General features: G+C 43.6%; 1 protein-coding gene across 1 annotated transcript in view; it reads right to left on the reverse strand.

The window, feature by feature from the left end:
• Positions 1-10,833, reverse strand: part of ASTN1 (astrotactin 1) — a 189,172-nt gene extending 178,339 nt beyond the window's left edge. Inside the window, 2 exon segments of the mRNA XM_039219144.1 lie at positions 9,511-9,698; positions 10,818-10,833. Coding sequence (XP_039075075.1) covers positions 9,511-9,698; positions 10,818-10,833 — 204 coding nt within the window.
• Positions 10,834-24,531: the final 13,698 nt, after the last annotated feature.

Raw genomic sequence — 24,531 nt, forward strand, 5'->3', positions numbered from 1 at the left:
CCGTAGGATAGCTGCTAGGAAACCCTGTAAACAGTGAAACAGAAGTGGCTTAATAATGCCCTAGACATCCACGGCCACATCCTGGCTTCACAATGGGCCCGTTCTGTTGCCCTGATGACCTTAATTGCCTCAGTCTCGTCCCTGAGCATGACTCCTCCAGGACCCCTGGAAGGGGTGGCCATGATTCCAGCTGCCTCTTCGCTCCCAGAGGTAGTGGCCCTGGGGGACACACTGTGCATGGAACAGTTACAGGCAGCTTGCATGGTGCCCCAAGGGTTTACCTGGTTCATATTTACCAGGCACTTCTCATGGGCACTATAGGAAGTGCTTAGGAAGAATCATCCCATTTAATCAACAAAACAGCTCTAAGAAGCAGAATCTATTATCATTCCCATTTCATCAATAAGGAAAGTGAGTGTAGAAGAGTTTTAAAGCAATTGGCCTAAGGACACTAGGAAATCTAGTAAGGTTCAAACTAGGATGTAAACTGGTCTCTCTGATAACAAAGCCTTGCTATCAACTCCCTCCCTGAAGTTCAGTACTATGGAATTTATAGTCTTCTCTGGCTTCTGGGCTTCTCGATGACCTCTGTTCAGAGTCAACCCCGGGCTTCTCTGCAACGCTATATCCCTCTGCTCAGTGCAGATCTTCGCCCTTTGCGGTGGCTGGGAGACTCCATCATGACAACACCTTCCTTGCCCGGTTCTCTAAGCTTTCCTAATGTTCATCAAGTGAAGGGTCTCTTCTGTGCCAGCTAGAAGCAAAATTATCCCACAGCCTGGAAAACTGGAGAAACGGGCTGACCCTGAAGCCAACAGGCAGCACAGTCACAGCAGAATGAAGTCTGGAGCCAGATGCATTTCCTTGAATCTTGGCTCCACCTGTACGACCTTGGATCTGTGATTTACTTTCTTGAAGTCTCAGTGTTCATATCTGAAAAGTGGGAGAATTACTATCTATTTCACAAGACTTTTAAGGAGTGGACTGATACTCTGCATGAAAATATCCCATACCTTGTCTGGGACACAGTGAGTAAAATGTTAGCTTCATTACTAGGAGTATCACCGGTTCTTCTCATCAACTTAAACCCCAGAGAGATTATGACTCCCACTTTCAAAAGGATCTACAGAGATTTTTGGAACTAAGTACTTAAAAGTAATTTGTTGGCTTCTATATCAAGTGAGCTAAATTGGTGAACAGAATATTACATCATGTTGTTAAAAAATAGTATCACAAAAATGTGGCCTCTTAGCTATTCTCCTTGTTGTCTGGAGAAATGGGGGCAACTTAAGGTCTTTGTGAGCTTCAGGAAAGAGAAGAACAAAACTGTAAAAAGGATGTAAAAAATGTAAAGAAATGGCAAAGAAGGTAGACACTCAACTGGCTCCCAGTTCTGCCAAAGGCCATCCTCAAATATTAAGTGTTAATAATAGCATTCAATGTTCCTTGAAAGCAGAATGTTGTCTTACTAATTTTCTACCTCCTTAGCCAGACAGATACTGGTGAATCTATATCTAGGAGCAGCTGGGTGGCTCAGTCAGTTAAGCGTCTGACTTTAGCTCAGGTCATGATCTCAGCATTCCCAAGTTCAAGCCCTGTGTCAGGCTCAGTGCTGACAGCTCAGAGCCTGGAGCCTGCTTCAGATTCTGTGTCTCCCTCTCTGCTCCTCCCTTGCTTGCACTCTGTTTCTCTGTCTCTCAAAAATAAATAAACATTAAAAAATTAAAAAAAAAAGAATCTATATCTAAACGAATGAATCAATCAATAATTTCTTTTAAATCAATGATAGGTCAATAATGCTTTTAAAATGGTGGGTTTTTTTTTTTTTGGTTTGTTTCTAAAAACTGCAAAGGTATGAAAATATGTACATGAATAAACCTAAATTTACCGTTATAGGACTTTCACAGTTTTAGAGCAAAAAGTCCCTAACTGCCCTCTTCCCATCCCTGCCAATGAGCCCACAGCCAGCTGCGAGGTGGTGTGGCTGAAGCCAAGGTTAGCAGGTGGGTGTAGCCAACCCGAACCGAATCTGAGCTTCTGGGGTTAGCTGTCTGGTGTAGCCACAGGAAGAAAGATCTATATTCTATCTTGGTTGTGGGTTTTAGTGCTCATAGAGTTATTGGTTTTGAAGCAACAGTGGGGGGAAAGTGTCAAATGGGGCTCAGCAGTGAAAAGTGGACAAAAAAACAAAAACTGATAAAAGGACATGTAAGAAGTATGTATTGGGCACCCACTATCAGCCAGAATATGAGCTGGTGCTTCTCAGAGAACAGAGTCTGGACTCTACCAACTGCTTCAACTTAAATCCTGGCTGTGTAACCTAATAGCATTTAAATTTAGGCAAGTTACTCCACTTGTCTGGCCCTCAGTCCCCTCATTTGTAAAATGGGATGATAATAATCCCTACTTCATGGTGTAATGATGAGAATAAAACATCTGGTAATATATAGTGAAAGTACTTGGAGTAGTGTCTGGCACTTGGTAAACACAAAATAAAACTGCAATGATGACGATGGTGATGACAAGGAGGAGGAGGATGGAGATGATGATGATGAGGGCGACGACAATGACAGCATCTGTCAGTCCTCCAAGCATCTCTACAAGATGCCCATTGTTTTTGTTTGTTTTGCTTTGTTTTGGGGGCATTATTTTGCAGGGGCAAAGGGAGAGAGAGAGAATCGTAAGCAGGCTCCACCCCCAGCAGGAAGTCTGACACAGGGCTTGATCTCATGGGCCTGGTATCATGAACTGCACCAAAACAAGTGTTGGGCGCTTAACTGAGTGAGCCACCCAGGTGCCCCTGCAGCATGCCCACTGTACTGGACAAGTAAATCGTGGAATCCTGGCTTCTCTCCTATGCTAAAGAATGTGGTTCCAAGCTGGGCCTGGAACAGGACCAGTTGTGTTCTGTGCTACCTAAGCCAACCTCCCTGTACCTACAGCCAACAGGAGAAGTTAGGGTTATGTCCTCCCACGGGGTGATTTGCGAGGAAAAGCTCTCAAAAAACAGGAACTACAGTAACTAGTTTCCCTCTGCTTGTCTCTCTAAGGAGTCAGGAGTAGGGAAAATCAGGGAATATTGCAGCCACAGGCAGAGGGATGGACACATAAAGGTGCAAGAAGTCTCAAGGGGTCACCAGTGAGATGACTTGACAAGTAAATGGGTGGTACAAACATTCAAAAGCATCAAAACGGGGACAAGATTTACAGAGTGCACTGGACAAAGGAGCTAATAGAAGGCAATGGGAACAATGAAGATGGATGGGTCAAAAAGACAAACCTCAAACCAACCATGGAGGCTGAGGGCTGACATGATGACTCACGGATCCTATACAACCTTCCAGCTCCAGAGTTCATGACATTCTGCTCTGAGGATTTTTTAAATTACAAGATTCCTGTTGGGGCGCCTGGGTGGCTCAGTTGGCTAAGCGTCCGATTTCGACTCAGGTCATGATCTCATGGTTCGTGGGTTCGAGCCCCGTGTCGGGCTTTGTACTGACAGCTGGGAGCCTGGATCCTGCTTCAGATTCTGTGTCTCCCTCTCTCTCTGCTCCTCCCCTGCTCATGCTCTGTCTGTCTGTCTCTCTCAAAAATAAATAAATGTTAAAAAAAGAAAAAGATGATTCCTGTCTCCCTTACCTCCATGTGAATTTCTATAGTCAAACTCCCTTACAGAGAAGGCCTGAGTGAACCTCCATGTTTTGAAACTAAAAAAGCCTCACCAGTGAATGTATCCATTTCACAGTTGAGGTGAGACCCAAAAGGTCAGCAGATGACCTGACGTGGTATAAAGCCAGGCTCTGAAGCTCCCCTTCCAACCTGAAGCCCACTGTTTCTTTCCCACATTTCCTAGCTCCCCCTCTGAGGAATACGGGAGACCAGCCAGCGCTCAGAATATCTCAACAACTGAAACGGCTAATGGACACACATGTACCTGCACCTAATGCACCTTGGCAAAAGAGGCATAGCGGAACCACGGTGCCAGGTGGGGAGGCTTAGACACCAACCCTCCCTGGGCTCTTGGGAGAGACCCCAAATGGGCCCTGGCATCCTCCTCTTTTGCACATCAGTCTGACAGAAACAACCCAAGTTCAAGGAGGTTTTGTCTGTAGGGATCTTGCTATTATTTTAGGGACTACCCACCATCTTCTTAGTGGGAGGCCAAGTACACGACAATGGCTTTGGCAAGTAGACGGTAAGGTCAGTAGGTCAGTCCTGCCCCATAACAGATGGGTTGAATTGCTAGAAAAGTTCTTTGGACAGAATCTGTTATCACTCTAGTTCTATCCTTTGTAGGAACACAAGGCATATCTAAAAGCCTCCATTTCTTTCTAAAGATCAGAAGGATAGGGCATCCTCAGTTGAACTAAGCCAATAATATAAATTAACAAGAAAGATGTAAAAGTGACCCTGATTAATGAATTTGCTAATGAATTTTGTACAGATTAGCTGAAGGCAAAAAGAACTGACAGAAAAAGCATCTAGCTTGCCTATGCCCACAGACACTTAATAATAAACTGATGGTCTTGGCGGCACATAGCAACAGCCATGCTTAGAACATTATTCCCTGCCCTTCGACGTAGCTGAGCTTTGCGAGTACAGTGAAGACAGCTTCAAGCAAAGTAACACACGATGTGTAGGCAGTGAGCTGAACTTGAGTGAGGAGGCGCGAGTAAGAGCAAGTAAGAGCAAGGATGGGTCCTGTGGCACAAAGTTGTCTACGGTCTTGGAAACACAATCCTGGAAGCTTCCATACGTGTGTTCCGTAGGCTTTGTACTAACTCGGCCCAGGTGTTACTTCCCCAGAAAATAACTTCTCTAAAGGGCCCACTCTATTTCCTGGATGCTGGGACTCCACACCATCTAAGGCCTCTTTTGTCTCTACACTGTTTCTCCCAAAAGAAAACTAACTATGCGTCTAGGGCTCATCTGGAGCACCCGGAAACAAGGTTCCTGGAGCCAGCAGTTGAAGGCCAGGAGAACCTTCAGACACTGGCCAATGGACCCACGCAGTTGGGACCAGTGGTCTTGAGCAGACCCAGGCTTCATTGATGGGCCCCCATCCCCAAATCTCCAGGGAGATAGACAAATGCTCACAGATTATTTTTTCCCCACAACTGTCAATTGTGCCTAAGAGGGCTGAACTATGAAAGCTTACCTACCAGCAGGAGTTATCACTGCAATATATATATATATATATCAAACTGAAGGATTTTTGAAAGGTTACTTGCTGCGGAAAATGTATTTAACCAACATATATGCATACAGGAAGTCTCTTAACACTGCCAACTTTAATTACAAAGATGAAATATATAGATAATACACTAAAGTGCTATTATACACCATTCAATTCTTTTGCATATTGTAAGAAGAAAAATGTAGATCATATAGTAAATTAGCAAATGCACAACATGGAAATTCAAATCCACAGAGTCTGAATATCTAAAGTAAAGTCATATGAGGGGCGCCTGGGTGGCTCAGTCGGTTGAGCCTATGACTTTGGCACAGGTCATGATCTCATGGTTTGTGGGTCTGAGCCCCACGTTGGGCTCTGTGCTGACAGCTCAGAGCCTGGAGCTGTTTCAGATTCTGCATCTCCCTCTCTCTCTGCCACTCCCTCCCTCGTGTTCTCTTTTTCTCTCGAAAATAAATATTAAAAAAATAAAGTCATATTAAAACCTGATCTTCTATGGAGTAAAGGATTTGCTTATAACTGAAAAAGTCTCTGACTTCTGGATTTAAACTCAGACAACCAATTTTCATTCAATGATTTTCACTCGATCAAGAGTTTGCAAAAGAGTATCAAGAGTACCTGTGTGTACTTCAGTAGCTTTAAATGTCAATTATCTTGCAAAATTCAAAATAAATCTCTTCAGCCTAGTTTGAATCATGCTGGAGGTTACAATGCATTGTTTGACCCTCCAAGCAGTAATGTGAGATTTCAGGAGGGAAAGAGCACCTCTTTGGAAAAAATAATTCAAAAATTTTAGGATGTGATTGAAAAATAAGCAAAGCAAAAGGGTTTTCAAAGTTTTAAATTACCAAGTTCCCAGCTGAGGTATTGGTTTCCCGCAAGCCCACAATTTTGCTGATGGTATATTTATACTGGGTGCAGTGCAAGAGATGACTCGCCAAATCTCATTCATAAAGTGTCATAAGGATACAAAAAAAGGCATTCCTTGGCCTTTCAGTCTCTCATTACTTATACTTTGTGCTTAAAACTAAACACAGTAAATGCAAAATATAAAAATAAACAGTGGTCCCTGCATTGAGGCAATATGGATGAGAAAAGTGTAAACACAAAATCAGAGAAATGTAAACTTGAAGGTTTTCACAGAACCATTAATTCCCTCTGCACATATTGGAAATATTTAGAATTGCCAGTTAAGCTTTTAAATATACATTTTCTTAACAAGAGAGAAAAGGTTGGGCGTATTCATGTTTTGATAATCACCTTGACTTTTCTCTTTTTCAAATTATGCTATTTGGATACGAACTGAAAACCACATCAGTATTGATCGTTATAGTTAATGAAAAATAGCTCTGCTATTGTTATTTCATAACCAGCAGGGTCTGGGTAATAAAATTTCATGTAAGTGCATTTTGCTGTCCAACAGTGTTACTAGTCAAAGGACTGCAAAATCTTCTGACATTTATAATGCTCTCTTTCCAGATGCCTCAAATGACTGCCTACTTCACTTCCAAAGGATGTGGGATAAAGCGTATCAGATGAAGTCTACCAGTCCCCGAGTCTCTTAAGATGAAGCCATCAGAGATTCTAGGAACGATATCTTCAAACAGGATACCCTCAGGCTTGATTTCCAAGCTGAGGGCAGATACACAACTTCAGACTTTGAAACTGTGTCTAGAATAGAATGTTAAGGATAGGAGGGGCAATGTGCGAGGGTGTATGGCATGGAATGGGAATAGGGCAAGGTAAGATGGCAAAGCTGGGCTGCAGAAGACTGCCCTGACCACAGCATCTTTGCCAGGGATGGGAGGGAATACTTGTATCTTCACGCTACCTCAGGATCACTGTTTCCTTGCAGAAGTCAAAGGCCTTCCTGAATTTTTCATGGAGATATGGGCCTAGCCACATCCAAGAGGTCAAGCCACAGACAAACACAAGACTTGCCCACCCTCACCCTCTGCCCATGATCTTTTAACCTCTGCCCCCTCCAGCTTAGTGAAAAATAACACAGAATAAACTAACGCTGAAGGAATAATCTCTTCCATTTTATTTGGAAGACAGAATGTCATTGTTGGTCTGCCATGGGTGACCGGTAGTATATGAAGGAAAAATTTCAGACACAGGTTGAAGGCTGACTTTTGTTCTCTTTCCGTTTCAGTGCCCATGGTCCATTAATCCCTGCTCGGGGGGGGGGGGGCGCTCCAAAAACAAAACATTAGGAAGGCAGGGCCTTTCATAGGGGCTGGTATATTTAAGGGCACAAACTATTTCCTCAAATCCTTTGGTACCCTTGAGCTGCACATTTCTATCTCCACTGTCATGCACCTCCACTAACATGCATCTGTGTGCACACACGTACACATGCATACACACACACACAATACACACATATACACTTCTTTAGAGAACTTATTGGAGCACATCACTCTGAGGATAGAAAGGACAGGATACTTGAAGATAGGATCCTTGCTACACTATGATGATGCAGCAATGATGACCAGCACTAGACTGTCTTTCCATGGACCCTCCCACTACTCCCCCAAGCCCCACCAAACACACCTTCTGATACGCTGCCTGTCTTGACCACCTATATTCAGGGCCTCTCAGATACAATCATACCCAATATTAGTCCTTAAGAATCTCTAGACACTTTCTTTCCCGCTAAAAATTTCCTTGGTGTGATGACTGGTTTGCTGAAATGGTCTTAGGCCAAAAGAAACAAACAAAACAAAACAAAACAAAAACCATCCAGGACAATGACGACTGCTTTTCACATTGATGGGAAGATGTGAATGGCTAGGGGAAATCCACCGTGGTGCCCTTCTTTTCCATCAGACCACATCATTAATGTGAAGACAATGTGGCCTCTACCTCTGTCGATCCAGTCAATGCTAGGGTTGATCCAGCGATCTGCCCGATCTTACCTCTCCCTGGGAACTACAAGCTACATGAAAGAAGACAATCTTCCCTGAGAGAGGAAATGTTAGTCTTTAATTAAGGATGTACAAGTAGTGTAACTGCCATATCATAAACCTCAATTAATTTGTAAACGTGAGGCTTAGCAATCTCATTTACCCACCTGCCTTCTGGCACATCTAAACATTGGGTTTACCAGTTGCTCTTCAAGGACTCTTTTCTTGGACCATATAGTTTAAATAAAGTAGCTTGGGTATATGCAGGTAATCTACCAAGCTAGTTATTCATGGAGACACCGGTGGAGGAAGTAGAGGAAGACTTACATTCTGAGATTTCATCAGAGATTTTATGGGAAGAGTTTCAATGTCAAATATCTGGATAATGGAAATTTTTATATATCTAAAATGTGCTCAGTTTCTCCCAATCTGATGCACAAAACTAAACAGCACATAGTGCTGGTCTCAGAGTAATAGATAAAGTTTAGACCAAGACCTAGGTTGGTTTTCTGTAGAGTTTCATAAACATGAAACAGACCATGCCTTCTGTATACATGGTCATGAATAATCAGTCCGGCCTCAATCTGCTCTCAGGCTTCCTTGAAGCATATGATATGTTGGTTTTACCAATATAATACTAATACATAAAATACCAAGTGAAACAGACATTGTCTATTTCCACTGGGAAATTCATTCATTTCTTCCACAAATATTTATTAAGCATTAACTATGTGAGTGCATTGTTCTAAGTGCTAAGAACACAACAGTGAACAAAATGAACACCCCCCCAGACCAAACCCTGCCTGTCACTGCAGCACTCACTTTTGACTGAGATTCTCAAATGCAAGTTCCTAGAATTTTAGGAAGAATCTTCTAATTTTCTTGAGGCCTCAAATTTCTGAATAGGAGAAGGGAGGCTGATGGTGACACTTCTGAGCTAGGCTATAGGGAGGGGCATGTATCTATCAATATGCTGTTTGTTGTAAGAGGACAGAAAGCCAAACACAGACTTTCTCCTGGCTGGAGGAAGAGAGAAGAGGGCGTGGTAGCAGCAAGCAGCTTGGCAAATCAGTCATTCAGCACACATTTATGGAGCAACTATTAGAAGATACTCTGATCTACTAGTTGAAGAAGCCCTTTAGAAGACAATCCACTGCCACCATCTGATATTCTCTTGTTTGTAGAAGTTACTCCATGTCTAGGCATGTTCCCAAAGAGAACAGGTGGGTAATGGTGGGATAGAAGTAACTACATCTTTCTTTTCACCCCAGGTGGAGACATTTCCCACAAATATGAAATTTACTTATTAACGCGATGTGGAGTGGGTTTTGTAGGGCTATGTTCATGGCGCCAACGCTCTTAAAGTCAAGGTAACATAGGCTATGGTTAAAGCCACGCTGCTCTTACCATGACTGAGATGTGCAGGATCCTCAATTCCTCTTCTGCTGACTCATGCTGGGGTTCTTCAGTTGGGTCTTGTCCAGGGAGGCTGGGAGCGCCATCTTGGTGATGGATGTGGAAAAGCAAAGTGCCATTCTCCAGCCACTGCTGCCTCCAGCGTACCAGAGGAATGTCCTCTGTGTTTCCTGAGATCTCTAGAGGACAGACACCAAGGGCACAGGTCAGAATTCGGACTGGACCAATCTGAATCTTCTTATTCATCAACTTCCCAGACAATGGTACCCATTAGCCAGTGTCAGATAAAGACAACAAAGGGTTCCAGTGATGGTTAGGGTCAGGTTTCAAATCTCCAGGAAGGGAAGAGGCCCTGAGAAGGAGAGAATTATCTGCCCCCCCCCATCTTTTCCCCATAATCCAGTGAGCTGGACTCTTACCCATTGAGAAAAACACCAAGGTGAAAATTCAAGTTCTCCTCCGTATTTCTATGATCAATAGCATCCTCTACCCAGCACCATCTGAATACCCTGATAATCCCCAGAGGTAAATACAAGGTTGTTTGCCTCTTGTAAATTTGAAAATGTGAATTCCCTAGCAATTGCTTCTAGACACCAGCGAATCTACAAAGGAGAGAGTTGGTAATTACTGTGCAGAGAACTGGCACATCTGGAACCATCCTGGGAGGTTACTGCAGAGCCACTGGGGCCAACAGGATATTTCTAAAACCACAATCATTTGCAGCATAGCCCACTGGAGATGTGTAATACTCGCTGTGGCAGGGGTGTTTTAATTCCCTTTAATTTTACTCTCCATTTTTGCAGAGCAGAGGTGGTACACACGGAAAGGGTAGTGAAAAAGTGGGCACTGAGCACAGACGCAGGGCTTGAGATGGAGGCGCCAGACTATCATCAACAATTAATAACAAAATACCAAAAACCTACTATGCATTTCGAACATAGGTGCTAGGTGCTAGGCCTCTGGTACAGAAGTATGCTATTATGGGTCTCTTCTGCTAATATTCCTAAGCAAGATTGTATTGAATCTATGAGATAATTCACAACAGAGAGACCTGATTAGCCCAGCCTCTCCTAAACTTCATTTGGCCTCAAAATCATTTCTTCCTTAACAACTATTACCACCCTGGGGAACTAATATTCTGCTGAGCACACTCTGGCAATGCATTGCTTTATAAAAGTTCCTTTTATAAAAGGCATGGCTTCTTCTCCCAAAATTTATCACCTTTGACCAAATAAATAAATAAATAAATAGTTCCATGGACATAAAAAAGATTTAATAAGACACATTTAGAATAGTACTCTCATCAAGTACCATGCCGTAAAGAGGGAAGCAATTTTAAATATTTATGCAGTTTATAAATATCCTTCGCTATTTGTAGGAGGGCACAAATGATGTTCTGCTTTATTTATTTACTTATGTATTTATTCATTAATTGACTTAACAGATACTATTGTGCACCAAGCACTGTTCTAGGCACTGTGATACTAATCTAAATGAGGCCCTCAACAAGGTCTCCAGAGTGACCTAACCTGAACGAATGTGAATGTGGGAGGTGTTACACCGTGTATATAATGAGACCATGTGGAAACATACAATTGAAGAGTGGGCTTGCCTGGGTTGAGGGTGGAAGAGGGGGAGGAAATTTGGAAGAAGATATTGGCCTTGGGCACCAAAGGGTAGTAGACTTCCTTTTAACAGGGAGGGATGTGGAAAGAGGACATTCAGACACTGGCAGGCGAATTAGAAGGAGGACGAGAAAGAAGAACACTGGCTGGTCCTCCCAGGGTAGGTAGGTGAAAAGAATTCGTATGAGCTACAGGTCATCAGCCTGTCCCCAAAAGACACAGAGAGTATTCCCTACCTCTTCCTAACAACTTCCAGACTGGGGAGAAGAGTAAATGGGTGTGTGAGGGATGATGAAGGGGCAGCAAAAACAAGATGATCAGAGCCCCCCTTCATCCTCAGCCTCTCGCTGGGTCACCCGGCGCTCAAGCATCCTACCGGGATGGTGAGCCGCCCGTGCTCTGGAAGTGACCAGCTCAGGCAGCCAAGAAGCTGCAGTGGCAGAGGGTGTAAGAATGGAAGGTCCCCTGCATCTGGGTCTTGGTTTTCTGCAGGCACAGCCCCATTTGTTAAGTGAGGCAGTGGGTGACACGGGACCCCCAAGTTCACCTTTCCTCTGTGGTGGCCCTCCAGACTTACAGGTAAAGAGAAAACCTTGGGTGTGCCTCCCAGCAGTGGCCACACAACACGTCATTGCAAGGGCCCAATCACTAGCTACCGCCCAACCATGGGTCAAGCCCCAGGAAGATTCCTCCTGGGAAGCACATCCCTCTCCCAAGTCCTTTCCCTGCCACCACAAGAGAGACCAAACGGTCTCTCGCCATGGACAAAACTCACAAGCACTAACAGCTTTTAATAGAGCACCCAACACCATAATTCAATCACTCAGAGCAACACACGTTCAGCCTCCTACCCACACCCACTCTAAGCCAGCCTGGGATCAATTCCATACATGCTGGGTGCCACATCAGCCTTTCCTGTAACTCTCTAGAAGGAATCTAGCACCTCATACCTCCAAAGCACTTAAAACAAGATAATTGTTTCCCCGGAGACTCTGATCAACTAGGCCAGGCTCATTACCTCCGTTTTTAGTGTGGAAGCAAGGACAAGTAAACACCCAGATCAAGGTCATGCCAGCCTGATACTGAACAGGTGATGAAACAGATGAAGTCCTATCAGATCCCCTCCATCCCCAACACACACCAGACAGCGTGACCTTCGCACAACCACGGAGAGAGGGAGCAAACATTTGAGTATAGAGTGCAAGTGGTCTCTTAGCAGGTTTTGAGAACCAGTATTTTTATTTATTGTGCAAAGTCTCAGTATTTCAGGATTTCTTTTTTTATTTTATTAAAAAACATTTTTAATGTTTATTTATAGAGACAGAGAGACAGAATGGGAGCAGGGGAGGGGAAGAGAGACAGAGAGAGACACAGAATGGGTTCCAGGCTCTGAGCTGTCAGCACAGAACCCGAGGCGAGGCTCAAACTCATGAACTATGAGATCGTGACCTGAGCTGAAGTCAGATGCTTAACTGACGGAGCCACCAAGGTGCTCCAAATATTCCATGACTTCTTTCAAAATTAAGATAGAATTCCCATACCATAAAATCTGTCCTTTCAAAGTATATAGTTCCATGGTGGTTTGTACATTCACGAAGTTGTGAGACCACCACCACTGTAACTCCAGAACATCTTCATCAACCCAAAGAGACACCTACATGTACTGGCGGCCCAAGACAATTTCTGAGGAGGAAGGCGTTCCACTCCAGCATCCAAGTGATGGTACCAGGAAACGAACAGGTGTGACAGGGATATTGACAAACGCTCCTACAGAGCGGTGAGCTGAAAGCACAGACTCTCTGACCCTGGCTTCCAGGCCAGCCCTCTGAACCCCTTTGTGAGTTATATATGCCCATTCCCAGGGACAGTGATATCTTGATTCTGCCCAGACCAGATGCATAGTAGAGGGCAAAGGGTGTAGCAATGAGAACACCATGCTTGCCCATGAGGGGGCCTGTCATTTTTTAAATTCAAGATGATTACAGAATGATGAGCTTTCTTCTTTGGCTTCTTTCCCTGTCCAGGCAGGATCTGACATGGGAGGGCAAAAACACTGAACCAGGAACTTATTTACTTATGCCATACCTGCCCTGGGTCAGCCAGTGAAAAACCACAGGGCACAGTAAATGCCTTGTGAATTTCATCACCCACGGAGTGGAGATCAGAGCTTGGAACATCAATGTAATCACGCTGGCCTGGATGTTAGCAGAATATCTCAAGAAGAAGAAATGCTCAGAAATTGCTTTACCAATGCAAGCCTTCCCCGAAACTCCCAAGAAGTATGTATGGGAAGTGATAGTTACCCAGGCTCAAAGCCTCCTGGGGGCTGTGAATGAGGCTTACCAGGACAGAAGCCTCCAGAGCCATTTCAAGATACCATGGGGGGAGGGGGGGGCTGAGCACCATTGCTGCCAGCACGCTGTGGGATTGAGATCTCCAGAAAGGTAAGGCTGCCCTTACTCTTCACGTGTCACTTCTTCCCCTCCACAAGCCCCCAAAGCCTCCACAAGCACTTCTCAGAGCCTCCCAAAATTCTGGAGCTGCCTAGAATACACAGAAACCAGGATGCCATTTATTCTTGTGTACAATGAAGATTTTTGGAGCACATTTTGGAGCACATCCACTTGCCACATTCAGCAAACTGCTATACGATCCCTAGCCTGAAAGAGCCTTTGATCTAGAAAGAAACTGAAGACATGGCCACGACTAAGTACTCTAAGCAGTAACAGCCATGCTGAGTGTTGGGGGTTGGCATCTGGCTAGACATAAGCCCCTAGGAAGGGATATAATGGGAAGAGACACTGGAGGCAACTCCTTATGAAGAGAACAATGGGTGCAAAGAAACAGAGGAGGATGCTTGTTTGCAGAAGGGCGGAGTTGGTGGAGACAAGTGGTGGAGGACCCAAGCCAGGAATGCAGATTGAGGTCAGGTATGAAAAGCATTCACATGACAGTTTAAGGAGTTCCGAGCTAATGGAAAGTCATCTCTGGTCTTATTAAGCAGAGAAGGGAATAAGGCCAGGATTTAGAAAGATCAAGAAGACTCAGAAAGAGAGCAGCAAACAGACTAGATTCTACCCCAGTCTCATGGTAACTCGGATCCTGTATTGTGCAGTGATGAAAATACGGAGCTGGAACTCAAGAGACCTGGGTCTGGAGTAGTCTTGACTGTGTTGCCTAGCTTTGAGCTTCTTCATCTGTGTAAGAAAGAGCTGTACACATGGGTTTCAAGGCCATCTTGTAACCTCACATCCCACGATTCTAAGTCCAGAAGAGTGTGCTTCACATGACTGCCTAGAAAGATGGTAATTTCCACGTGTCAAGAATGTCAGCTCTTCTCCCACTCTTCCCTACACTCCACCGTCCCTCTCCTTCTCCCTCTGAGCACAGGGTGGACAGGTTGGGGATGATTTCATCAGAGCCTTTAAGAGCCAGGCCCATTTTTGGACTGGACCCCAGCATGGGGAGAAAGGTTCTTATTCCTGCTGACACAGATATGCGGTCTCGAAGGAAGACATCTTGGGGCTTCTGCATATGCAATAGGAGAGCCAGGAAGATAGGTGAGCAGAGGCAGTCATGCTAGAGAATGATCTGGCATGTGGAAAGGCACAGTGGAGAGTGAGATAAAATCACTTTTATTTTTTTTTAGTTTTATTTTAGAGAAAGAAAGCTCAAGCAGGGGAGAAGCGTAGGGGGGTATGGAGGGAGGAAGAGAGAGAGAAGGAGAGAGGGGACAGTGAGCAAGAGAGAGAGAGAGAGAGAGAGAGAGAGAGAGAGAATCCCAAGCAGGTTCTGCCACACTCAGCACAGAGGCTGATGCGGGGCTCGATCCCACAAATGGTAAGACCACGACCTGAGCCAAAATCAAGAGTTGGACCCTCAACTGACTGCACCACCCAGGCACCCCAAAAATCACTGTTCAATTAACCTTAGTCATTGTTCTAATGTCAGCATGTGCCCTGTGAACTTGTAGCACTGTCTTTTTGGGGGGTTAGCTTAGGATACCCAAAGCTTGCTACAAAAATTCCTTTTCCAAACATAACAACTTCTCCCACCATCCAAGTGCCCTGCCCCTTCCACAGGTGTCCCCTCCCGCTGAGCATCCCTAAACTGAACTGCTAAGACAACACAGCATGTCGGCATCAGAATTTCCCCCAAAAGACAGCTTCACTGAACACCAGATCTATGATGCCCTCTTTCAAAGAATTTGGCAATTTCAAGTCAAATGTGGATTTGAACTGGGAAAATTCTCAAAGACCCTTTAATGCACTGAATAACTTAGAGTGGCTTAGAGCAGTCTTGGCTTTCTGGGCCCCTTTTTCACTCCTGGAAAGGCTGAGTTTCCAGCTAAACCCCGCTGAGTAGTAATGAGGTTGCTCAGGTGGTGAGGTCAAGCCAGGAGGAAGCATTCACTTGTCAACTCTAAGCCTCATGTTGAGGCACCTGATGAACTGATCCTACAGTCTTTCAAGATTGAGTGTGACACCTCAATGATGTGTCCTCAATGGCCACCTGATGGCCATTACTGACTGTTAGAAGACCTTGTTTGGATCAGGATTTTCAAACTTGCTGTTAATCTTAGAAACTCTTCCTCTAAACCAAACCTAATACAGCTTCTGAGGGGGTTTCCGAGAGCAGAGTCAGAAAAGAACTGGATGAATTGGAAAACAAATAAAATGCACTACCACGGAACTCCCCGCTGCTAGGAGACTGTAGGGGGTAATCTATGCATGATCAGTTTTGCTTGGCTGTTTTTTCAATTCTGTTAAGTATGATATTGTGAATAGCCTCATATTCTTCATGAAAAAAATTACAAGGGAAAGGGATCAGCTCTAAAAATGGAATCTAGTCTTCCTTCCACCCTGTGCTACCTCAGTGGCCATTTTGAGTTTCCTGTGTGATGAAGATTAAGCTTAGGACTTTAGCAGCGATAAGCCAACTGTTCAAAACTAAGGATAACAAATAGGTCTTGTCTGCCCATCAGTGATGATCATTAAGGTAACCAAAGGTAAGCCTGTGATATAATTACCCCCTTTTACTTCCATTCTTTTTAAAATTTTCCTTCCCACGCCCCCCACCCCCCCGCCTGATTTCAGAGTTTTGAAAGATATTGATGGTAGGTGTCATTTCCCACATGGTTTCATTATGGTATTCCAACTGAAACTATTAACAGTGGCATTAACTTTCAACACCTTTGGAAGAAAATAACCTGCTTAAGTCAGGGGTTAATAACAGCAGAGGATCACTAATTATCCTGCAAATCTTTACCCTGGTATCAAACGTGACCCAAGTCTTTAATATCCCTGGAACGACAGCCTCTAAAGACCCCAACTTGTTCCATAACATAATGACAGCAGCACAGTAGTGTCCTGGCCATCTGTGAAGAAAGAGAAGGGACAGATGAAGAGCAGACAAAGGAGAAGGATGCAGAAAGAAAGGACAAAGTCAAGAGAAGTAAGAAAAGAAGACTAGCCAGAGAAACGATGTCCCTCGGGCTGAGTTGGCTGGGCCTCTACACCTCTCACTACAGGGACCATCTGGTATGGAGTTCTGAAGTGATACAATCCCACAGCCCAGAGTGAGACACACATAAGATAAGATGCCCTGCTGGGCATGAATTCAACCAGCACAGATGCCAGAAACACCGATGGTTTGCTTGAAGTTTGCACTGATGGAGGCCTGGCTCAGTGAACAACAAAATGGGAGACAGCACGGCCAGGAAATTCTTCTGTAAAGATGTTCATAGTCCCAGTGCGAGTGGGACTCTCAATGTGCTTCCTCTATTCAACTCACTATCTGCCACGGGGCTGTTTTTCTATCATCTCTGGCTTGAGCCATGGTCACAGAACCATGTAAGCAAACACTGTATAGCAAAATGGCTTACAATTTCAAGAATTGCTTTTTCAAGTAACTAGAACCTCCTTGACTTGCAGATCTGGGATACAAAGTTCCACTTGTGATGAGGAGAAGGATAACTGAATTTCTATTTCCTCTGCTTGGTGACCGCTGCTTGGTTTTTTGCTCTCAAAAAACAAGAGTATCTCAAAGCATTAATGATCCAGTGATGAGAAACGGAATGGCAGGCTGAACAGAGCACTGGATGGGGAGTTGGAAGAATAAAGCTGCAGTAATCTCTCCGGAGCTCACTTTTCTCATCTTCAAATGACGGGACCAGGAGGTCTCCAAGGACTCCCAAGCTGTGACCATGGTATTCCATGACACAAAGCCACACATGACACTTGGTTCTAGTTACACCCCAAATCAAGTGAAGGCTGAGTATATTTCTACATCCCAACTGGACGAGTCTCTGTGGGAATTTTTCAAATCAGACTTTCCTCTTTGGAGTATGGAATGCTCTGGCTCAGGCCAGCCTGTCAACTTCTAGAGTAAGCACTGGCTGTACAGAAACTCATGACAGTGACCTCTAGAAACTCCAGTTGGTGGTCCCCAATAATAAATCATCCACATATAGATGCTTCCAAACGGCTTATGTGGACAAGGGTAGTCTCAGTAAGAAAACTTCACCTGATCTCTGTCAGCAGTCCTACCTTCAGGAACTATATTCTAAAAATCCGAGAAGCTCACTTCTTTTAAGGCTAGCCACCCACCCACTTCTCTTTTGACAGCAGAGGTTTAAGACAGTCTAAAATCAACCAACATAGAAAGCAAAAATGATTAGAGAAAGAAATAAAGACTCTTGACGGTTTATGGTATATTGTCTCTGGGGCCAAGTGGGGGCAGAGGATGCAAAAAACAAATAAAAAACAAAAAACATAAAACAAAAACAAACCAAAAAGAAGATAGATTTTAAAATCAGACATGATGGAAAGCAGCAAAGCTTTCTATGGATGCTGCTGGAAGTAGGTCACTCTCTGCTACTCTGTGCTGGCATGAATAGCAATCGAGCAACTACACGAACATTCTATTTACCTAGCCATGGAGATGAAAACATTCCTGTGGCGGAAAAATGCAGCCAAAAGGTTCTGACACAACCAGGGAGATGAGGAGGCATTCAAATGGCTTATGATTTCATCCAAAATGGTTTACTTGTTCCTACTACAGTGTTTCTCTGGGTCTTTTCAAGCCTCTGCAAAGAGTTTATCCACATGATACTCATTAAAGTCTCATTTGAAAGGGGAAAAAAAGAGCCCAAAGCTCTTTGAAAAAGGCAGGGTTATCTGAGCCGCAGATGTACTGGTAAGAAAATTTTTAAATATATCCAGCTCTATTCTCCACTGCCACCCGACTGACCTTTGTAAATTGAGATAACGGCATGCATTTAACAAAATCTGACATCAAGTAAGATGTGTAATAATATTTAAACTCTGTAATGTTAAAATATGTATTTACGGATCATTTCATACATTGTAATGAGAATAAGTCATTTTGAAGCCTGCGGGTTCATGATTGGAATTCTGATTCAAGCTTTGCAAGTCCTTGGGGACCACTTCCCTGCAGTGTGGCATTGGAAGCAATATGGCGGCCTGGGTTTTGGAAAGTCAGGGCACTAGACGGTTACAGGGTGACTGCAAGGAGACTGCTTCTCAGCCCCAGTGAGAGCTCTGCTCCTTCGGAATCCTCTCTTGCGTGCCTTTAAGTCCTTCATTAACAAAGTGTTTAGTATTTGCAATAGTTCTAACCCTGCACTATTTCAATGAGGTTCCCTCTATGGCTCTCACCTTATAAAAGGGATGGGTAGAGAAAATGTTAATGACAAAAAAAAAATCATCTGTAATGACATAAATAGGAGAAAAAACCCACAGCTTGTCCTAAACTGTTTTGACTGATCTCCATTTCTTATTAGTTCTCATCCACTTGTACTTCTGTTCTTATCATCTGTGATTCAACTCAAAAAGTAATGACGTGCCTATTACGTGCTGGCTCTGCTAAGAAGCCTTTTCAACATTCACGAGCTAACTTAATCCTTAATGACCCTTTAGTGTGGGTACTTATATTCCCATTTTATAGATAAGGGGTTCCAGAAATTGACCAAGTTCACCCAGTTAGTAAATACTAATTAGGGGGAAAGATGTCTAGATACTCTGACTTCAAGGCTACTGTTCCTCTTCACTATTTCAATTCCCATTCTCTCGCTTTGTAAATCTCAACCCCAGGATAATATAAGGAAAGTGCTTAGCAGTATCTGACATATGATGAGCACCGATCAACATCAATGTCTTCACTGTCATTGTTAATACGGTTTGTTGTTGTCATTGTTAGAATTATGTACGTAAATTCTAAAACTGACTAATAATCCTTGACAGAGTTAAGCAAATGGTACCTTTAAATGACTCCATCTCCAGGGTGCCTGGGTGGCTTAGTCAGCTGAGCATCTGCCTCCTGATTTCGGCTCAGGTCATGATCCCAGGGGTCGTGGGATAGAGCCTGCTTGGGATTTTCCCTCTCCCTCTCTCCTTGCCCCTCCCTCAAACTCTCTCTCTCTCAGTCTCTCTCAAAATAAATAAATAAATTAAAAAAATAAATGACTCCAGCTGCTTAAGAATCTTTATAAGCCTGGGAACCCTAAGTCCAGGAATGAGCTCAGGTCCAGTGAGGAATGGGGCCAAGTCATTTGTGTGTATTTCTCTAATGCTTGTTAGCAAATTGAACACTCTTTAGATATCGCTCATAAAACCCTACTACATACATACATACCTCTGCTCTAGGACTCTCACCAAACCATAGGGACTCTCACCAAGGGAGGCTATGCTATCCTCGGGCACTTACCAAAAGACTCATGAATTCACACAGGCAGGTCCCCCTGGAGGGATGAGGGAGTGGCGACTGTGGTCAAGGAAGAAGCAAGGACCAAATGGAGGTTGTGTTAAAATAACAGTGGTAAACAGAGTCCCCTCCTGCAGATGAAATCTGTTTAAGTGCTTGTTATCATAAGTGCCAGAGTCATTGCAACTTAAGCACAACTTTCCTTTCTCATCTTCACTCTGGGGAACAAAGCTTTCTAATCTATTCCTACAGACCTGTGAGCTCCCCTTGCTAACCATGAGCACTGCATTCTTGCACATACACAGCTGGGCAAGACAGACATTTCTCTAGGCTCTTCTCTCTGAACCATTTCCTTCTACAGAAAAGGGAGGTGTCAAATGACTTCCCAAGCCTCTTCTCCCTCTAAAATTCTCTGATTTTAGTTTTCGTCTTCCTATGATCTTCACTTGCCAAACTAGGAACTAAACTTTAGGTTCAGAGTGAAGATAAAAAATGGTACGAATCTTCAGTATCTCTGCTGTGTTGTCCAGCCTAAGAAAGGAGAGTGGGAGGGAATTTCTACAGAGACTCAAGCACATGAAAAATTCCTTATTATAATCACTGTGTTACAACTTGCCAAGCCCATCCCTATAAGACCCCCTCCCTTTTAATTCATCAACCCTGTGGTAGGCTCTACAGAAGTAGAGTCGGAAGGCCAAAGACAGTGAGGGACGATCTCAAGGGTTAGCGCTAATGAGCTAGGGATAACAGGGCTCAAATCCAGCCTTCTGACTCAGAGCTCAGTGCTCTTTCCACCAAACTGCGCTGTCTACCAGAACGATGTTTATTTATACTGAGAAATCATGAACCACTGTGCTTGTATTTCAGCTTAATGAATCAGATATACAGAAGATATACATCAGTAGTAAACACTGGCAGGAGTTTGAAGAGTTTGGACTCCTAGGCCCAGGAATGAAATTGAGTTATTAACCAATTCGCACTACTGCACAGATCACATGGCAATCTGATGTGATTTCCCTATGACAGACTCCCTTGGAAGATCAGATCCGAGTCTTCCTCTCTTCTGGTAGAGTGGGAAGACTCTCTCAACACTGCGTTGGGCCCATTTCTGCAGGCTCATTTATGTAAATGCTCATTATAACAGGGTTCAAGATGACCCATAAATGACCTGACAGACAGACTTCCCCAAGGAAGTGTGGATCTAACCATCTAGTCCCAACAACAGGGGTTTAAAGGAATACAATGTCTCTTGATGCTATATATGTTGCTGCTTAAACAGGAATGACAAACACTGACAAGACCAGTTGCTAACATCTTTCCACTTCTCTTTCTTCATCATAGCCCTTTCGGTATTCTTTCTTAATTATAAAGCCATCTCCTCCTGTATAGGCCCTCTACACAAAACACACATCAAGAGGCTGAGAGTGAGAAATAAGGAGTCAGGCCTTCCTCATGAAGGACTTATTTCATTCTTTTTTTTTTTTTCTTCTCTTTTTGAAAAATTTTTAAATTCTTTTTAATTTTTTAAAAATGTTTTATTTATTTCTGAGAGAGAGAGAGAGAGACAGTGTGAGCAGGGGAGGGTCAGAGAGAGAGGGAGATACAGAATCTTAAACAGCCTCCAGGCTCTGAGGGGGCAATCAGCACAGAGCCCAACTCAGGGCTCGAACCCACAAACTGTAAGATCATACCTGAGCTGAAGTCGGACGCTTAACCAACTGAGCCACCCAAGCACCCCAGTGAAGGACTTATTTAAGAAAATAGGTGAAGTCTGTCTGCCATTTTGCATTCATCAATGGCACCATCATTCCGACTTTGATCTGCCCCTTTATTGTGCGGGTGACAGCTTTGTGGGGTGTGTCTGAATCTGTGTGCTTATGTTATCACATATACTTCATGGCACCAGGGAGGTTTTTCCTTTTCCTCCACTCCATCTACAAGATGTTCACGCTTCACAAGGGCCTCGTGTCCACAAAGTACTGGGTGATGTAAACACCAGGCCGAATCTGCCAAAAATGAAGTAGGACAATTGAGAATTATTATTCTTTTTCCCAACAGCTAACACATTGAGCTAAACACATACATGCTCTTTAAGCTCCTGACCAGCCTATAAGGTGGGTACTATTATCATCCCACGATTAGGGAGGTGAGGCCCAAAGGGGCTAGGTAAATGGTCCTATGCCTTTGGCACCATGACTCTAGAGAAGAAACACATTCTTCCTGAAGACTTACACTGCCCACTCACCACGTCTACGTGACAGGTCTAGGGAGGGATCCGTAGCACCCAAGCTGGCAAACGGACTCCACCAGTGACCAAGGAAGAGGCAGCAGACACACTATGGTGAGAAGATCAGTCAGGGAGAATCCTTGGTATTGTTGCCATGGCCAGGTGAATGGTCAGTGGTGAGGCATGAACGGGACCTGAAAATCTATCTATACATTCTCTTCTTTTGACTTGACCAAGTCAAGAATAGGGAACATCAGTCCCCACACGCATACGGTCTTGCAACCTAATTCAGAATAAGGGCTGATGCTCATCAACTATTCACAATATGACAGGCACTATCTAAGGGCTGTTGAATACATTGACTCATTTCACCTTCACAGCCATTGCCTGAGGTGGAGAACAGCTACAGGTGAGAGGGTGAAGGTTCAGAAGGGTTAAGTAGCTTGCCTAGCATCATTCGCTTACTGAGTGGAGGAGATAGGATTCAAACAGGGTATCTGGATCCAGAGTCTGGGTTCTAAACCGCTATACTCCCCTGCCTCTTCCCCATGGGGGTTCTAGTATACACCCCCCATTATAAGACTAATTCCTGGTTAATCTATTTGCTCACTGTGTATTCCTTGCCCCTTTTCTCCTGACTTTCTGTCACAGCCTTGCTACTCTTCTTATATTTTAACTGGGATTACATTTCTTGTAGAGTTTCATTTTTAATTTTCAGCAATGTTCCACACATACTTCCACTGCAAGATGACCTCCCATGGTTAGTTTTCCCTCTTCGCCGGTCCTGGCATATCCTATCAGTACCAAAGTTCAGGAAATTAACAGGTGGAGGTGGCCCTGACATTTTCATTCCCTACTTAGTAGCACTGACCCATTAATTAGAGGCTGTAACTAAAACAATGTTAGATGAGTTTTGCAAAAAAAAAAAAAAAAAAAAAAGTTCTGGGTTTTATGCTTCTCCTGTGTAACAGCATAGTCTAAAGGAATACAGCTATAAATTTCATAATCAAGCCATTAGATTGAGAACACAAATGACGGTGGATGAAATGAGTGCACTGTAAGACTCCAGTCAGAACACAATAACCAGAACTTAGGGACAGCAGATAGCTTCTTCATCTAGTCCTCATTCTATGGCCAGAAAGGTACAGGGCTGGAAGGCAATCCTGTGTCAGGAGGCTCATATCCTCTAGGACATTGGTCTTAACGCTAAGATCAATCCAGGGGTGCCTTCCTGGCTTAGCCAGTAGAACATGCAATTCTTGATTTGGGGGTTGTAAGTTCAAGCCCCACACTGGGTGTAGTGATTACTTAAAAATAAAATCTTAAAAAAAAGCTAAGATCAATTTCAGCTTCTTAGAAACTATGTCTTTTTCATTCATGAAATTTCCAGTATCTTTGTTTGTTTACTACACCTATATTTTCTGATTGTACCACATCTGAGAAATAAATTCTGTATGAATAATACCTTCTGGGTGAAGAAGTACTTCCTCTCATTTGCCCTAAGCTCACCTTCCTTGGGTTTCAAATAGAGCTTTGAATCCTAGCGGTTGAGTATTTGGTGAACAATATCACACATTGGTGAACAAGGTGATGAAAATCACTCTAAGGGTTCACGTTTGTATCAGCAGACTCATTCATATGTCTTTCACCCATATTTGGCTGTTGAGTCTAATATGTCAGGCTTTTTATTCTGCCTTCATAGAACTGTACTCACTTCCTCCTGACCATTGCACCTGTCCTTCCCATACTTCTGCAGGGTTCATTAAATGTGCTCCCCAGAGAGGAGCACGCAGCATAGCAGAGACAGGAAGGATCCTAGTATCAGAAAACCCTAAGTCTGAGACAAAGTTCCTGAACCTATTACCTCTGCAATCTTTATGTCTCAGTTTCTCTATCTTTCAAACCCTGGAAATCATACCAACATCTACCTTACAGGTGGATAAAGTGAAAATGCAAATGGAAGTGGTTCAAAATATGAGAAATAGGAGTTGTAGTTATTAATATTAATATGATCCTTAAAGATCAGTGACAAGAATAACTTATTTTATTCCTGGTAGAAAAAATCAACTGGTTCGACCTAAGTGTATAGAGTACTGTTGGGTTTCCCATGCACTTCATGATGACATTCTGTTCCTCCTTTTTAGTCAGGAGAGCATACTGGCTCCGTGTTTTCAGTGAATGATTCTAATGAATTCTAGATTATTTTTCTGAATCATTAATGGTGTGACAGCCTTTTATTTTATAACTGTAACAAGACTCTGTATTCAGGAGGGCACTGCCTTGATGTTGATGGCATGAAAATCACCTCCCTCTGTTCCGTCCCCTGACATGGATTCTAATGACCTCCTTGCAGTCTGTCTCCATCAACTTGACTTTTAGTATATATACATATATTTAAAGTTTAGTATCATCTAAATCATGTGCAAAGACTGTCAG

The sequence above is a fragment of the Hyaena hyaena genome, unplaced genomic scaffold (genome assembly GCF_003009895.1).
Source record: "Hyaena hyaena isolate Hyena2069 unplaced genomic scaffold, ASM300989v1 scaffold_793, whole genome shotgun sequence".
In the NCBI taxonomy this organism is placed as follows: domain Eukaryota; kingdom Metazoa; phylum Chordata; class Mammalia; order Carnivora; family Hyaenidae; genus Hyaena; species Hyaena hyaena.